This window comes from Mixophyes fleayi, chromosome 3 (genome assembly GCF_038048845.1).
Source record: "Mixophyes fleayi isolate aMixFle1 chromosome 3, aMixFle1.hap1, whole genome shotgun sequence".
NCBI classification, from domain to species: Eukaryota; Metazoa; Chordata; class Amphibia; order Anura; family Limnodynastidae; genus Mixophyes; species Mixophyes fleayi.
Window position 1 is genome coordinate 693,249 of NC_134404.1, and position 18,363 is coordinate 711,611.

The 18,363-nt window shown below is 50.2% G+C and overlaps 1 protein-coding gene across 1 annotated transcript in view; it reads left to right on the plus strand.

The window, feature by feature from the left end:
• Positions 1-2,790: 2,790 nt before the first annotated feature.
• Positions 2,791-18,363, plus strand: part of LOC142143286 (uncharacterized) — a 49,300-nt gene continuing 33,727 nt past the window's right edge. The window contains exons 1-2 of the mRNA XM_075201000.1: positions 2,791-2,884; positions 12,677-12,787. Coding sequence (XP_075057101.1) covers positions 12,730-12,787 — 58 coding nt within the window. The 5' untranslated portion in view covers positions 2,791-2,884; positions 12,677-12,729. The remainder of the gene's footprint in view (positions 2,885-12,676; positions 12,788-18,363) is intronic.

The following is an 18,363-nucleotide window of genomic DNA, read 5'->3' on the forward strand; positions in this document are numbered from 1 at the left end:
GGTCCTAGTGCCCAGGGATAGGAGGTGTCAGGGGATGTGGTAATGTGGAGTAGGGGGTATTAGGGGTCCTAGTGCCCAGGGATAGGAGGTGTCAGGGGATGTGGTAATGTGGATTAGGTGGTATTAGGGGTACTAGTGCCCAGGGATAGGAGGTGTCAGGGGATGTGGTAATGTGCAGTAGGGGGTATTAGGGGTCCTAGTGCCCAGGGATAGGAGGTGTCAGGGGATGTGGTAATGTGCAGTAGGGGGTATTAGGGGTCCTAGTGCCCCGGGGATGTGGTAATGTGGAGTAGGGGGTATTAGTGCCCAGGGATAGGTGTCAGGGGATGTGGTACTGTGGAGTAGGGGGTATTAGGGGTACTAGTGCCCAGGGATAGGAGGTGTTAGGGGATGTGGTAATGTGGATTAGGTGGTATTAGGGGTACTAGTGCCCAGGGATAGGAGGTGTCAAGGGATGTGGTAATGTGGAGTAGAGGGTATTAGGGGTCCTAGTGCCCAGGGATAGGTGTCAGGGGATGTGGTAATGTGGAGTAGGCGGTATTAGGGGTCCTAGTGCCCAGGGATAGGAGGTGTCAGGGGATGTGGTAATGTGGATTAGGTGGTATTAGGGGTCCTAGTGCCCAGGGATAGGAGGTGTCAGGGGATGTGGTACTGTGGGGTAGGGGGTCTTAGGGGTACTAGTGCCCAGGGATAGGTGTCAGGGGATGTGGTAATGTGGAGTAGGGGGTATTAGGGGTACTAGTGCCCAGGGATAGGAGGTGTCAGGGGATGTGGTAATGTGGAGTAGAGGGTATTAGGGGTCCTAGTGCCCAGGGATAGGTGTCAGGGGATGTGGTAATGTGGAGTAGGGGGTATTAGGGGTCCTAGTGCCCAGGGATAGGAGGTGTCAGGGGATGTGGTAATGTGGAGTAGGGGGTATTAGGGGTCCTAGTGCCCAGGGATAGGAGGTGTCAGGGGATGTGGTAATGTGCAGTAGGGGGTATTAGGGGTCCTAGTGCCCCGGGGATGTGGTAATGTGGAGTAGGGGGTATTAGTGCCCAGGGATAGGTGTCAGGGGATGTGGTACTGTGGAGTAGGGGGTATTAGGGGTACTAGTGCCCAGGGATAGGAGGTGTCAGGGGATGTGGTAATGTGGATTAGGTGGTATTAGGGGTACTAGTGCCCAGGGATAGGAGGTGTCAGGGGATGTGGTAATGTGGATTAGGTGGTATTAGGGGTACTAGTGCCCAGGGATAGGAGGTGTCAGTGGATGTGGTAATGTGGAGTAGGGGGGAGTAGGGGTCCTAGTGCCCCGGGATAGGTGTCAGGGGATGCGGTAATGTGGAGTAGGGGGTATTAGGGGTAGTAGTGCCCAGGGATAGCAGGTGTCAGGGGATGTGGTACTGTGGAGTAGGGGGTATTAGGGGTAGTAGTGCCCAGGGATATAAGGTGTCAGGGGATGTGGTAATGTGGAGTAGGGGGTATTAGGGGTACTAGTGCCCAGGGATAGGAGGTGTCAGGGGATGTGGTAATGTGGAGTAGGGGGTATTAGGGGTCCTAGTGCCCAGGGATAGGAGGTGTCAGGGGATGTGGTACTGTGGAGTAGGGGGTATTAGGGGTCCTAGTGCCCAGGGATAGGAGGTGTCAGGGGATGTGGTAATGTGGAGTAGGGAGTATTAGGGGTCCTAGTGCCCCGGGATAGGTGTCAGGGGATGTGGTAATGTGGAGTAGGGGGTATTAGGGGTACTAGTGCCCAGGGATAGGTGTCAGGGGATGTGGTAATGTGGAGTAGGGGGTATTAGGGGTCCTAGTGCCCAGGGATAGGAGGTGTCAGGGGATGTGGTACTGTGGAGTAGGGGGTATTAGGGGTCCTAGTGCCCAGGGATAGGAGGTGTCAGGGGATGTGGTAATGTGGAGTAGGGGGTATTAGGGGTCCTAGTGCCCCGGGATAGGTGTCAGGGGATGCGGTAATGTGGAGTAGGGGGTATTAGGGGTAGTAGTGCCCAGGGATAGCAGGTGTCAGGGGATGTGGTAATGTGGAGTAGGGGGTATTAGGGGTCCTAGTGCCCAGGGATAGGAGGTGTCAGGGGATGTGGTAATGTGGAGTAGGGGGTATTAGGGGTCCTAGTGCCCAGGGATAGGAGGTGTCAGGGGATGTGGTAATGTGGAGTAGGGGGTATTAGGGGTACTAGTGCCCAGGGATAGGTGTCAGGGGATGTGGTAATGTGGAGTAGGGGATATTAGGGGTACTAGTGCCCAGGGATAGCAGGTGTCAGGGGATGTGGTAATGTGGAGTAGGGGGTATTAGGGGTACTAGTGCCCAGGGATAGGTGTCAGGGGATGTGGTACTGTGGAGTAGGGGGTATTAGGGGTACTAGTGCCCAGGGATAGGAGGTGTCAGGGGATGTGGTAATGTGGAGTAGGGGGTATTAGGGGTACTAGTGCCCAGGGATAGGAGGTGTCAGGGGATGTGGTAATGTGGAGTAGGGGGTATTAGGGGTACTAGTGCTCCGGGATAGGAGGTGTCAGGGGATGTGGTAATGTGGAGTAGGGGGTATTAGGGGTACTGGTGCCCAGGGATAGGAGGTGTCAGGGGATGTGGTAATGTGGAGTAGGGGGTATTAGGGGTACTAGTGCCCCGGGATAGGAGGTGTCAGGGGATGTGGTAATGTGGAGTAGGGGGTATTAGGGGTACTAGTGCCCCGGGGATGTAGTTCAGAGCCGGGAGAACCGTTATACTGGGTATGTAGCCGCAGTGCCGTATGGGAGTTGTAGTTCTCAGAGCTGTGGTGACAGACGAAGGTGTAATAAATTCTTTGTCAGGAAACTACATCTCCCAGGAATCAGCGCGGCTGCAGTGCTCTCGCCGGATGCAGCTTCCGCTCCGCGAACGGCGGCAATTCAGGTAATTTCGGGGTACAGGAGAGGGGTGCAGTGTGGGAGAGGGGTACACAGGGAGAGGGGGGTATGTTGGAACGAGGCTGCATCATCAAATGTGTGTACAAAGGTGTATCTAGAAGAGGGGGTGCAGGGAAACGGGTGTGTATCTAGAAGAGGGGAGGGTGCAGGGAAACGGGTCTGTATCTAGAAGAAGAGGGGGGGGGTGCAGGGAAACGGGTCTGTATCTAGAAGAGCGGGGTGCAGGGAAACGGGTGTGTATCTAGAAGAGGGGGGGGGGGGTGCAGGGAAACGGGTGTGTATCTAGAAGAGGGGGGGGGGTGCAGGGAAACGGGTGTGTATCTAGAAGAGGGGGGGGGTGCAGGGAAACGGGTGTGTATCTAGAAGAGGGGGTGCAGGGAAACGGGTGTGTATCTAGAAGAAGAGGGGGGTGCAGGGAAACGGGTCTGTATCTAGAAGAGGGGGGTGCAGGGAAACGGGTCTGTATCTAGAAGAGGGGGGTGCAGGGAAACGGGTCTGTATCTAGAAGAGGGGGGTGCAGGGAAACGGGTGTGTATCTAGAAGAAGAGGGGGGTGCAGGGAAACGGGTGTGTATCTAGAAGAAGAGGGGGGTGCAGGGAAACGGGTGTGTATCTAGAAGAGGGGGGTGCAGGGAAACGGGTCTGTATCTAGAAGAGGGGGGTGCAGGGAAACGGGTCTGTATCTAGAAGAGGGGGGTGCAGGGAAACGGGTGTGTATCAAGAAGAGGGGGTGCAGGGAAACGGGTGTGTATCTAGAAGAGGGGGTGCAGGGAAACGGGTGTGTATCTAGAAGAAGAGGGGGGGGTGCAGGGAAACGGGTGTGTATCTAGAAGAAGAGGGGGGGGGGTGCAGGGAAACGGGTGTGTATCTAGAAGAGGGGGTGCAGGGAAACGGGTCTGTATCTAGAAGAAGAGGGGGGTGCAGGGAAACGGGTGTGTCTAGAAGAGGGGGTGCAGGGAAACGGGTGTGTATCTAGAAGAGGGGGTGCAGGGAAACGGGTGTGTATCTAGAAGAGGGGGTGCAGGGAAACGGGTGTGTATCTAGAAGAAGAGGGGGGTGCAGGGAAACGGGTCTGTATCTAGAAGAGGGGGGTGCAGGGAAACGGGTCTGTATCTAGAAGAGGGGGGTGCAGGGAAACGGGTCTGTATCTAGAAGAGGGGGGTGCAGGGAAACGGGTGTGTATCTAGAAGAAGAGGGGGGTGCAGGGAAACGGGTGTGTATCTAGAAGAAGAGGGGGGTGCAGGGAAACGGGTGTGTATCTAGAAGAGGGGGGTGCAGGGAAACGGGTCTGTATCTAGAAGAGGGGGGTGCAGGGAAACGGGTCTGTATCTAGAAGAGGGGGGTGCAGGGAAACGGGTGTGTATCAAGAAGAGGGGGTGCAGGGAAACGGGTGTGTATCTAGAAGAGGGGGTGCAGGGAAACGGGTGTGTATCTAGAAGAAGAGGGGGGGGTGCAGGGAAACGGGTGTGTATCTAGAAGAAGAGGGGGGGGGGGGTGCAGGGAAACGGGTGTGTATCTAGAAGAGGGGGTGCAGGGAAACGGGTCTGTATCTAGAAGAAGAGGGGGGTGCAGGGAAACGGGTGTGTCTAGAAGAGGGGGTGCAGGGAAACGGGTGTGTATCTAGAAGAGGGGGTGCAGGGAAACGGGTGTGTATCTAGAAGAGGGGGTGCAGGGAAACGGTTGTGTATCTAGAAGAAGAGGGGGGTGCAGGGAAACGGGTCTGTATCTAGAAGAGCGGGGTGCAGGGAAACGGGTGTGTATCTAGAAGAGGGGGTGCAGGGAAACGGGTGTGTATCTAGAAGAGGGGGTGCAGGGAAACGGGTGTGTATCTAGAAGAAGAGGGGGTGCAGGGAAACGGGTCTGTGTCTAGAAGAGGGGGTGCAGGTGAACGGATGTGTATCTAGAAGAGGGGGTGCAGGGAAACGGGTGTGTATCTAGAAGAGGGGGGTGCAGTGAGACAGATGTGTATCTAGAAGAGAGGGGTGCAGGTTATTTGGGGTGTGTCTAGAAGAATGGGTGCAGGAATTGTGGTGCATATCTAGAAGTGGTTGTATAGGACCTATTTCTTGCCAACAGGCTCTTGGAGTCTGACAGAGGCCTATTATAATTGGACAAATCTTTGTTTTTCATAATATTGACTGTGTGAGCCCTGAAGTCAGCAGAGTGTTAGATCACTGACCACCAGTAAGACCAGGTAGGCAGAGGGTCAGCAGCCACTCCAGCCAGCTAGGGGGCAATAATATGCAGGTTCTTCTTTATAAATGATTTAAGTGTTGGCGATAACCGCCAACATTTTTCAATATTATTAAAGTATTACACTGCTCCTACCTGGCTACTACTTAATGCCACTTGGCTGGCAACAGTTTCTGGTTAGAACACTGTTGTGTGTATCGTGAATAGAGGGTGCAGGGTGTGTCTCTAGAAGTGGCGGTGTGGGTGCAGTGAGGGGTACATGCAGAAGAAGGGGTAATGGGTATGTTGAGAAGGGGTGTAGGGCTGGTAGTTTGTGGGGTTATATGTCTTAGGCTTCACACCAGGAGGAATTCAATGAAAAACATTCTGTCCACGTAATCTCACGTAATATAGGTACAGTGCACCTACTGTCTGCTGCAATGAAGCCCAGGCATTGATGCTTATCACAGGGGTGTATCCATATTTCAGAGAGATGTAGAACTAATGCTGATACACTTTTTATCCGAATATAGCAATGTAGATGGCTTGTTGCTAAGGAAATACGGATTACTGACCACTTGAAGGACTGAATTCCTTTGTGTCACACGTATAACCAAATGTTACAAAGTTAATCACACCTTAATATCCTATAAATCTCCATCCATCAAATCCACGTTACAGTGTAATGTTCCCAGCAATAAGTCACACTGCTATACACGTGCCCCGATCTGTTTTTGTCCTCCGGTTATTGCATTCCATTTGAAAGAGAAATAACCAATAGTGAAGTACTGCTTGACAAGATAGTTTAGCTCTCAAGCCTACATAGTCATGTTTAGTTCAGGCTGCGGCCCTCCTCTCCAGCTGTGTTCTGTGTTGTATTTAGTCCATACCTGGCATCTTGAGAAAATAAAAGGGTGAAATGTTTACCCATTGCTGGGTAAATGGTGTGTTGTGTCTACTATTGTCCCTGCTCCTCTGCCCCAGTCCTGTCTATCTCCCCCGCTTCTCTTCCCCGGGCTCGTCTGCCTCTCGCGTGCTCCTCTGGCCTGGGCTCGTCTGCCTCCCCCATGCTCCTCTGCCCCAGACCTGTCTATCTCCCCCGCTTCTCTTCCCCGGGCTCGTCTGCCTCCCCCGTGCTCTTCTGGCCCGGGCCCGTCTGCCTCCCCCGTGCTCCTCTGGTCTGGGCTCGTCTGCCTCCCCCGTGCTCCTATGCCCCGGTCCTGTCTATCTCCCCCGCTCCTCATCCCCGGGCTCGTCTGCCTCCCCCGTGCTCCTCTGGTCTGGGCTCGTCTGCCTCCCCCATGCTCCTCTGCCCCAGACCTGTCTATCTCCCCCGCTTCTCTTCCCCGGGCTCGTCTGCCTCTCGCGTGCTCTTCTGGCCCGGGCCCGTCTGCCTCCCCCGTGCTCCTCTGGTCTGGGCTCGTCTGCCTCCCCCGTGCTCCTATGCCCCGGTCCTGTCTATCTCCCCCGCTCCTCATCCCCGGGCTCGTCTGCCTCCCCCGTGCTCCTCTGGCCTGGGCTCGTCTGCCTCCCCCTGCTCCTCTGCTCCGGTCCTGTCTGTCTCCCCCGTGCTCCTCTGCTCCGGTCCTGTCTGTCTCCCCCGTGCTCCTCTGGCCTGGGCTCGTCTGCCTCCCCTGTGCTCCTATCCCCTCGGCTCGTCTGCCTCCCCCGTGCTCATATGCCCCGGGCTCGTCTGCCTCCCCTGTGCTCTTCTGGCCCGGGCCCGTCTGCCTCCCCCATGCTCCTCTGGTCTGGGCTCGTCTGCCTCCCCCGTGCTCCTATGCCCCGGTCCTGTCTATCTCCCCTGCTCCTCTTCCCCGGGCTCGTCTGCCTCCCCCGTGCTCCTCTGGCCCGGGCCCGTCTGCCTCCCCTGTGCTCCTATGCCCCGGTCCTGTCTATCTCCCCCGCTCCTCTTCCCCGGGCTCGTCTGCCTCCCCGGTGCTCCTCTGGCCTGGGCTCGTCTGCCTCCCCCGTGCTCCTCTGCCCCGGTTCTGTCTGTCTCCCCCGGTGCTCCTATGCCCCACGCTCGTCTGCCTCCCCGGTGCTCCTATGCCCTGGGCTCGTCTGCCTCCCCCGTGCTCCTATCCCTTCGGCTCGTCTGCCTCCCCCGTGCTCATATGCCCTGGGCTCGTCTGCCTCCCCTGTGCTCTTCTGGCCCAGGCTCGTCTTCCTCCCCCGTGCTCCTCTGGCCTGGGCTCGTCTGCCTCCCCCGTGCTCCTATCCCCTCGGCTCGTCTGCCTCCCCCGTGCTCCTCTGGCCCGGGCTCGTCTTCCTCCCCCGTGCTCCTATGCCCTGGTGTCACTCACCGGACCGTGAGTGCCTCTGCGCTGGTGCGTGGTTCCCTAGCCTTCCTGCCGGCGTCTGTCCTGAGCCGCGGCCGCCCGCCATCTTGATGCACTGCGCATGCGCAGCATCCAAGAACTTATGACCTTTGCTTTTAATCTCATTGGTGGATCAGGCACCTCTCTATATTTAAGGCACCTGTGCTCATTACCTCGTTGCCTGATCTTGAGTCTCATTTCCTGTAAGTCTCTGAAGGTATCTCCTGTGTCCTGCTGTGTCTTCAGCTTCCTGCTGATTACCTGTGCTACTCCTCAGTGGTTTCCATACCCGCTACTGATTCCGGTATCCTGCTCGTGTCCTCAGCTGGCTTCTGGATTACCTGCTCTGCTCATCAGCGGTTCTCATACCCGCTACAGACTCCTGTATCCTGCTCGTGTCCTCAGCTGACTTCTGATTACCTGCTCTGCTCATCAGCGGTTCTCATACCCGCTACAACCATTCAGCGTCCCTGCTGTGCCTGCATATTCTCGTGGACAAGCTTCTCTACTCATCAGCGGTATGCTTACTTGTTATTGACTATCAACTGTTACCTTGCATATCCGCTTAGGACAAGCCTCTCTACCCTGCAGCGGTATCCATACCCGCTATAGACTATTTGTTGTTACGCTGCCTATCTGTTTGGAACAAGCTTCTCTACTCAGCAGTGATATGCATACTTGTGATTGACTATCAGTTATTATCCCGCATATCCGCTTTGTGCAAGCCTCTCTACTCAGCAGCGGTATACATACCGTTATAGACTATTAGCTGTAAACGCTGCATATCTGTTTGGAACAAGTTCCTCTGTGCTCTCAGTGTCTTCATACCGTTATTGACTCTTTGCATGCCTCCACTCATCTGCACCTGATGTATTCCTCACTTACTAGCAGTGGTACAACTTGCTGTACGCAGACCACTGACTTCCCCGCTACCTACCTGCACCTGGGCAAGTCTACTCACCATAGCAGTGGTACAACTTGCTGTACGCAGACCACTGACTTCCCCGCTACCTACCTGCACCTGGGCAGGTCTACTCACCATAGCAGTGGTACAACTTGCTGTACGCAGACCACTGACTTTCCTGTTACCTTCCTTCACCTGCTCACGTCCAACCTGGTCTCCGTGGTTCAAACCTGCCTTTCCACTATAGATGCAAGTCGCTGACTCATCTACCAATATAGCTGCAAGTCACTGACTATCATCATTTCCATTGGCATCCTCTCTCCATCTGCTGTTATATACGTTCCACTATTCACCCTGCTGCCAGAGGACCGCTGTGCAAACTCCGCCTCTCTGGTAAGCATAGTCAACTGGTGAAATCCTGGGCAAGACTCCTAGTGCCCGTGACACCTGGGCTCGTCTGCCTCCCCCGTGCTACTATGCCCTGGGCCCATCTGGCCTGCCCTGGGCCCACCCATCTCCCCTCGCTCCTCTGCCTCAGGCCTGCTTGTCTGTCCCAGTCCTCTGCCAGATCCCAGGTCAGCTGCCGCTACCTGCAGCTCTCTGACCTCTTGGATTCATTTGAATCCATGAGGCTGCTCTGCAAACCCCTCCGACAGCCACTGCAAGCTGGCTGCCTAGGGGATCCACTCTACGCTGACCCCCTTGGCCACTGCAGGACCCTTCATGGTAAGTATTTTATTAAAACATACCGTAAATGTTTTAATATAAATTTTTACACTCCCAGTACCAAGTACTGGGGGTTAACCTTTTTGGTTATTTATCGGCATCGCAGCGCCCACACACATTAAATATTTACATTAATATATTAAAACATGTCACAGCAAGGGGCAGGGGTTTAACCCCTTTAAAGCTGCGGCGCCGGGTATTACGCTCCTGGCACTGCAGTGCATTTTAAATACACTTTTATAATACAATAAAAGTGTATGTAAAATACACTGTAGTAGTAGCCAGGTGACATTAAGTAGTAGCCAGGTAGGGACAGTGTAATACTTTAATAATATTGAAAATGTTGGAGGTTATTGCCAACTCTTAAATCATTTATTAACTGTGTGACATTAATGTTACACATACGGTACCCATCACCAGTGATTTAACTGCTCTGGCGCTGAGTATTAACCCTCCCGAGTCCACTCGGGGACCGGCCACTTTTTATAAGACACCCACTTCCAACAGCCCTCATCCATTGCTCTGGGTCAGACAATCCCCTCAGGCGCTCTTTACCTCAGCTGAGTACTCTCATGCATGGGGAGGAAGATACATTATAGTTGTTGATCTATATAGACACTACCTTATGTTCCCCAAATAATCCCCTTACTCTCCTCTTTTTTATCTTTTGTATCCAACTGCCTCACCTTCATCTCCATGTGATGTGACAACCTAAAGTTCACAATATCTAAAACAGCTCATCATCTTCCTCCTCCCTGTATCACTACCCCCATAAGTCCACACATCATCACCCCCTTCCAAGTCCCCTGGCCCTCTGTCTTGGTGTCATCCTCTACCAGGAAGTCACAGCACTTCCTCAAACTTAGCATCTCCAAATTCAAGCTCATCCTCTTTCCCCCTGCCAATTTTCTTATCCCTCCCGACTGTTGATAACATCACACTCCGCTGTCCGCCTTGCCCGCTGCCTTGGAGTCACCCTTGACTCTTCTATCAGCTTTATTCTTCAAATCCAATCCCTCACTAAGTCATGCCACCTCCTCCTCCATAAAATTACTTAAATCTGCCTCTACCTCTCAGAAAGCAACCAAAATCCTGGTCCATTCACTCACTGGAAATCCTAACTCCCCAACCATTGCTACCTTCAATCCATCCAGAATACCGCAGCCAGGCTCATCTTCTTCTCCCGTCGCTTCTTTTCCGCTGCTCCTTACCCTTATTTACAAAGCCCTCACCAACACTTTTCCCCCAAATACCTCTGACCTCATCTTGAGAAACCCATCCACTCTGCCACGTAGCTATGCCTATCTTTACCTTTTATTACTTCCTCTCACTGTCGCCTCCAAGACTTCTCCCGTGCTGCCCGCACTATTGGAACTCCCTACCACACCTTACTCTACTCTTCCCCAATTATTTACAATCCTTGAAATGCTCTCTCGGAGCTCAGTTCATGCTTGGCTATCCTACCACCTCCTGACCGTCTTGTCCATCACCTCCTCTTCCTTTACCCACAATCTCAATTTTATTCCACTTGCTTCTACTGTCTCTCACCACCCCTCCCTCTAGAATGTAAGCTGTCCCGGGCAGGGTCCTCTCTACCTATTGTCCCACGTCTGTCTACTGTCCGTCTCCCTTGTACGTCCTTGTCATGTCTTCTGTTACATTCTGTGTGAGTCCCCACAGAGTTACTCACTCATCTGTGCTGCTTATGTGTAACTCGTTACACATATATGTATTTGTAATTTCATTTGTATTAGTTGTCCAATCTGTATTTCTTAAATGGTCTAGTGCTACGGAAACTCTGGTGCCTTATAATTAATAATATAATGATAATATATAATGAAAATCCTGGACTCTGTCCTCAGCTTTACAGTGTCTTTGTCATGTCATCTCCTCCTTTGGACATTGACACATTATGCCTCTTTCTCACTTTATTTGCCCAAACCCGTTTCCATTCTCTGTTTAATGACTACTACAGTCTCCTCCTGGCTTTCCCCTCACTGGGTTATCACTGCTACAATCTTATGTAAATGCAGTGGCTGATCTTCGTCTTTCACTGCTCCACATATGCTGCGCTACTCTGTCAGTCCCTACACTGGTTCCCTACGTCCTCTGGAATCTAAGTTTTAACTTTCATCGTCCTTGCCAAAACCCCCTTCTCATACATCCCTGTAAAAATAATTTATTGTAGATATTTATTCTAATTAGGGGTGCAGTGCACCACTGCATATCATTGCAAATGTATCGATTTTTTTTTTTAATATTGAGTTGTATTACTGTGTAGGGAACGTATTGATTTCTGAGACAGTAGCCATGGTAGAGGAAATATGTTTTTGTAAGAAAGGAAATCCTAAATTAAGTTAATTAATTATTTTAATCTATGACTGACCAGCATGTCTGTTGAGACTGACAGCACTGGAGGGGGGTAATGAGACTTCTATCTCTCTCTGACAGGATGCAAGTAATATAGGAAACTTAACACCAAGTTTTAGGAGCTGACAGGCTGACTTTAATTGCGTTAAATGCAAGATTACAGGATATATTACATCCTGATGGTAATTATTGAAAATAGTATATTAGCCATTTGGTGCCAAGGAGGATCAGGGGGGCTGGATTACCTTCTGCCAGGGTATGTGTGTCAATCTGTATAAAAAGAGGACTGTTTGACCAGGTAAGGTATACCATCTGTAACTTCTGGAGATCACTAGTACCACAAACTGGCGTGTAACTGTCTTTTTAAGGGCTACTTGAGCTAATAAAACATCACTGCTTCAAGATCCTGCTTTGACACCCACTTACCTGCGGCAATATCTGTGTCCTATAGATTAGACCAATCTAATCTGTTATCCGACTGTTTCTGAGGTTTGGACCCAGCATCCAGTACCACCGCTCTGCCCGCTACCTGCAGCTCTGAACAGTGTGATAGGCCAGGGGGGAACCATCCACAGTAACCCTGATCCATAGGAAGAGGTCAGGTGCCCAGCAAGAAGGTACCCTAGCAGTGAGAGTTACCCGGAGAGAAGCGGTCCTAGGTGCCGTTGAACCTATATATTATAAGATGATTCCATTAGCTGTGTGGTTCATAGTAAATAAGTGGCTTCTAGTTCCTTAGTAAACTTGCTGCTATGTTTCTCGCAAAAAATAATGCAATTGTGGTAATGAAACGGGATTATTACCTAGAAACTTGTGCGGTGACATATCCCTACAACAGAATATCGCGCCTAAATGAATTGGCCTCGATTGGTCTTCTATAGTATCCTGATCTACATGCCGAGGGCTGCCTTTATTAAACCCACCAAATATAATTCATAATCCGTCATGAAGTGAAATAGGGGGTTACCATTGGCTTTGGTGGGGTTGAATTAGGGAGTTCAGCAACCCCAATAATTGTTTTACTATCATCTCTAGTCTGTTGTCTGTTTTTTATCATTTCCATCGGTTCCAAACTTCACATTCCTGGCATGAGGACATCTTGTGGCCACATCTGATAGTGCAAGATGCTGCTTGTGTCTACCTCCTCCTGTTACCTACTTCCAGCAGATTGTGGTATAGCGTAATTAGCTACATTAATGAGGCGGGACTTTACCAGCAACTGATAGACCCTAGACGTAGTCGCACTTACATGGAATTTCCTGGTTAACCCATTTTTCTCATGATAGGTGTTGAGTGTGATCCTAGAAATGAAATCTATCAATATGACACAAACGTGTGTATGTCCTTAATATTCCTAAAGAAGATGGAGGAGAACTTCCTTTTCCTGAACTCCCTGGGTGAGTTTTATTTCTGTCTTCAGTCACTTCTGTTCTGTGGCGAGAGAGATTATATATAATTGTCTGTTCCCCTGTTGTGACCTAAAGTGAATCTGGTCCTCATGCCATTCTTAGCAAATAGATGAACAAAACAACTGGATTTCTAATGTCTTTATTGAATATTCACCGTCTTTGTTGGAATAAATGTGACTTTTTGCAATAATTGGCTGTATCTTCCCATCATGTTTATTTTATTCAAATGTTTTCAATAATTCACAACAAAGTGAAATATTACAGATTACTTATTATACATTGGTCTCATGAAATACATTCAGAAGCAATATATTGGCATCACATTCAGCTCTTAGACCTCTAACAGGGAGGTGCTACATTTAACAGTCTACATTGTTAGTAAATTGGAATAGAATGCAAATAATGAAAAGCATTGAAACACCCAGACGAGAGGTACATCCGAACTATGCAATATATAAAGTGCCCTAATACATTAGACCATTCCTCATCCGTCAGAGCTCCTAAGTCCCCTTCCCATTTACTCGCAGTGCCAGCATATCATTTTCTTATTGAACGTTTATAAATTACAGAGCTATTTTACTAATCAACATAGGGGAGGAGCGCTCCCACATGTGACAGTATGTATGACACATGTATAAAGACTGAGCGAGTAGGGGAGGAGCGCTTCCACATGTGACAGTATGTATGACACATGCATAAAGGCTCTGAGCAAGTAGGGGAGGAGCGCTTCCACATGTGACAGTATGTATGACACATGTATAAAGACTGAGCGAGTAGGAGAGGAGTGTACCCACATGTGACAGTATGTATGACACATGTATAAAGACTGAGCGAGTAGGGGAGGAGTGTTCCCACATGTGACAGTATGTATGACACATGTATAAAGACTGAGCGAGTAGGAGAGGAGTGTTCCCACATGTGACAGTATGTATGACACATGTATAAAGACTGAGCGAGTAGGAGAGGAGTGTTCCCACATGACAGTATGTATGACACATGTATAAAGACTGAGCGAGTAGGGGAGGAGCGCTCCCACATGTGACCGTATGTATGACACATGTATAAAGACTGAGCGAGTAGGAGAGGAGTGTTCCCACATGACAGTATGTATGACACATGTATAAAGACTGAGCGAGTAGGGGAGGAGCGTTCCCACATGACAGTATGTATGACACATGTATAAAGACTGAGCGAGTAGGGGAGGAGCGCTCCCACATGAGAGTATGTATGACACATGTATAAAGACTGAGCGAGTAGGGGAGGAGCGTTCCCACATGTGACCGTATGTATGACACATGTATAAAGACTGAGCGAGTAGGGGAGGAGCGCTCCCACATGTGACCGTATGTATGACACATGTATAAAGACTGATCGAGTAGGGGAGGAGCGCTCCCACATGTGACAGTATGTATGACACATGTATAAAGACTGAGCGAGTAGGGGAGGAGCGTTCCCACATGACAGTATGTATGACACATGTATAAAGACTGAGCGAGTAGGGGAGGAGCGTTCCCACATGACAGTATGTATGACACATGTATAAAGACTGAGCGAGTAGGGGAGGAGCGTTCCCACATGACAGTATGTATGACACATGTATAAAGACTGAGCGAGTAGGGGAGGAGCGCTCCCACATGTGACCGTATGTATGACACATGTATAAAGACTGAGCGAGTAGGGGAGGAGCGCTCCCACATGTGACAGTATGTATGACACATGTATAAAGACTGAGCGAGTAGGGGAGGAGCGTTCCCACATTACAGTATGTATGACACATGTATAAAGACTGAGCGAGTAGGGGAGGAGCGTTCCCACATGACAGTATGTATGACACATGTATAAAGACTGAGCGAGTAGGGGAGGAGCGCTCCCACATGTGACAGTATGTATGACACATGTATAAAGACTGAGCGAGTAGGGGAGGAGCGCTCCCACATGTGACCGTATGTATGACACATGTATAAAGACTGAGCGAGTAGGGGAGGAGCGCTCCCACATGTGACAGTATGTATGACACATGTATAAAGACTGAGCGAGTAGGGGAGGAGCGTTCCCACATTACAGTATGTATGACACATGTATAAAGACTGAGCGAGTAGGGGAGGAGCGTTCCCACATGACAGTATGTATGACACATGTATAAAGACTGAGCGAGTAGGGGAGGAGCGCTCCCACATGTGACCGTATGTATGACACATGTATAAAGACTGAGCGAGTAGGGGAGGAGCGCTCCCACATGTGACAGTATGTATGACACATGTATAAAGACTGAGCGAGTAGGGGAGGAGCGCTCCCACATGTGACAGTATGTATGACACATGTATAAAGACTGAGCGAGTAGGGGAGGAGCGCTCCCACATGTGACAGTATGTATGACACATGTATAAAGACTGAGCGAGTAGGGGAGGAGCGTTCCCACATGTGACCGTATGTATGACATATGTATAAAGACTGAGCAAGTAGGGGAGGAACGCTCCCACATGACAGTATGTATGACACATGTATAAAGACTGAGCGAGTAGGGGAGGAGCGCTCCCACATGACAGTATGTATGACACATGTATAAAGACTGAGCGAGTAGGGGAGGAGCGTTCCCACATGACAGTATGTATGACACATGTATAAAGACTGAGCGAGTAGGGGAGGAGCGCTCCCACATGACAGTATGTATGACACATGTATAAAGACTGAGCGAGTAGGGGAGCAGCGCTCCCACATGACAGTATGTATGACACATGTATAAAGACTGAGCGAGTAGGGGAGGAGTGTTCCCACATGTGACCGTATGTATGACACATGTATAAAGACTGAGCGAGTAGGGGAGGAGCGCTCCCACATGACAGTATGTATGACATATGTATAAAGACTGAGCGAGTAGGGGAGGAGTGTTCCCACATGTGACCGTATGTATGACACATGTATAAAGACTGAGCGAGTAGGGGAGGAGCGTTCCCACATGTGACCGTATGAATGACACATGTATAAAGACTGAGCGAGTAGGGGAGGAGCGCTCCCACATGTGACAGTATGTATGACACATGTATAAAGACTGAGCGAGTATGGGAGGAGCGTTCCCACATGTGACCGTATGTATGACATATGTATAAAGACTGAGCGAGTAGGGGAGGAGCGCTCCCACATGACAGTATGTATGACACATGTATAAAGACTGAGCGAGTAGGGGAGGAGCGCTCCCACATGACAGTATGTATGACACATGTATAAAGACTGAGCGAGTAGGGGAGGAGCGTTCCCACATGACAGTATGTATGACACATGTATAAAGACTGAGCGAGTAGGGGAGGAGCGTTCCCACATGACAGTATGTATGACACATGTATAAAGACTGAGCGAGTAGGGGAGGAGCGTTCCCACATGACAGTATGTATGACATATGTATAAAGACTGAGCAAGTAGGGGAGGAGCGCTCCCACATGACAGTATGTATGACACATGTATAAAGACTGAGCGAGTAGGGGAGGAGCGTTCCCACATGACAGTATGTATGACACATGTATAAAGACTGAGCAAGTAGGGGAGGAGCGCTCCCACATGTGACAGTATGTATGACACATGTATAAAGACTGAGCGAGTAGGGGAGGAGCGTTCCCACATGTGACCGTATGTATGACACATGTATAAAGACTGAGCGAGTAGGGGAGGAGCGTTCCCACATGACAGTATGTATGACACATGTATAAAGACTGAGCGAGTAGGGGAGGAGCGTTCCCACATGTGACCGTATGTATGACATATGTATAAAGACTGAGCGAGTAGGGGAGGAGCGCTCCCACATGTGACAGTATGTATGACACATGTATAAAGACTGAGCGAGTAGGGGAGGAGCGTTCCCACATGACAGTATGTATGACACATGTATAAAGACTGAGCGAGTAGGGGAGGAGCGTTCCCACATGACAGTATGTATGACACATGTATAAAGACTGAGCGAGTAGGGGAGGAGCGCTCCCACATGTGACAGTATGTATGACACATGTATAAAGACTGAGCGAGTAGGGGAGGAGCGTTCCCACATGTGACCGTATGTATGACATATGTATAAAGACTGAGCGAGTAGGGGAGGAGCGCTCCCACATGTGACAGTATGTATGACACATGTATAAAGACTGAGCGAGTAGGGGAGGAGCGTTCCCACATGTGACCGTATGTATGACATATGTATAAAGACTGAGCGAGTAGGGGAGGAGCGTTCCCACATGAGAGTATGTATGACATATGTATAAAGACTGAGCGAGTAGGGGAGGAGCGCTCCCACATGTGACAGTATGTATGACACATGTATAAAGACTGAGCGAGTAGGGGAGGAGCGTTCCCACATGTGACCGTATGTATGACATATGTATAAAGACTGAGCGAGTAGGGGAGGAGCGCTCCCACATGTGACAGTATGTATGACACATGTATAAAGACTGAGCGAGTAGGGGAGGAGCGTTCCCACATGACAGTATGTATGACACATGTATAAAGACTGAGCGAGTAGGGGAGGAGCGTTCCCACATGACAGTATGTATGACACATGTATAAAGACTGAGCGAGTAGGGGAGGAGCGCTCCCACATGTGACAGTATGTTTGACACATGTATAAAGACTGAGCGAGTAGGGGAGGAGCGTTCCCACATGTGACCGTATGTATGACATATGTATAAAGACTGAGCGAGTAGGGGAGGAGCGCTCCCACATGTGACAGTATGTATGACACATGTATAAAGACTGAGCGAGTAGGGGAGGAGCGTTCCCTCATGTGACCGTATGTATGACATATGTATAAAGACTGAGCGAGTAGGGGAGGAGCGCTCCCACATGTGACAGTATGTATGACACATGTATAAAGACTGAGCGAGTAGGGGAGGAGCGCTCCCACATGTGACAGTATGTATGACACATGTATAAAGACTGAGCGAGTAGGGGAGGAGCGTTCCCACATGACAGTATGTATGACACATGTATAAAGACTGAGCGAGTAGGGGAGGAGCGCTCCCACATGACAGTATGTATGACACATGTATAAAGACTGAGCGAGTAGGGGAGGAGCGCTCCCACATGACAGTATGTATGACACATGTATAAAGACTGAGCGAGTAGGGGAGGAGCGTTCCCACATGTGACCGTATGAATGACACATGTATAAAGACTGAGCGAGTAGGGGAGGAGCGCTCCCACATGTGACAGTATGTATGACACATGTATAAAGACTGAGCGAGTAGGGGAGGAGCGTTCCCACATGTGACCGTATGTATGACACATGTATAAAGACTGAGCGAGTAGGGGAGGAGCGTTCCCACATGTGACCGTATGTATGACATATGTATAAAGACTGAGCGAGTAGGGGAGGAGCGCTCCCACATGACAGTATGTATGACACATGTATAAAGACTGAGCGAGTAGGGGAGGAGCGTTCCCACATGACAGTATGTATGACACATGTATAAAGACTGAGCGAGTAGGGGAGGAGCGTTCCCACATGACAGTATGTATGACACATGTATAAAGACTGAGCGAGTAGGGGAGGAGCGTTCCCACATGACAGTATGTATGACACATGT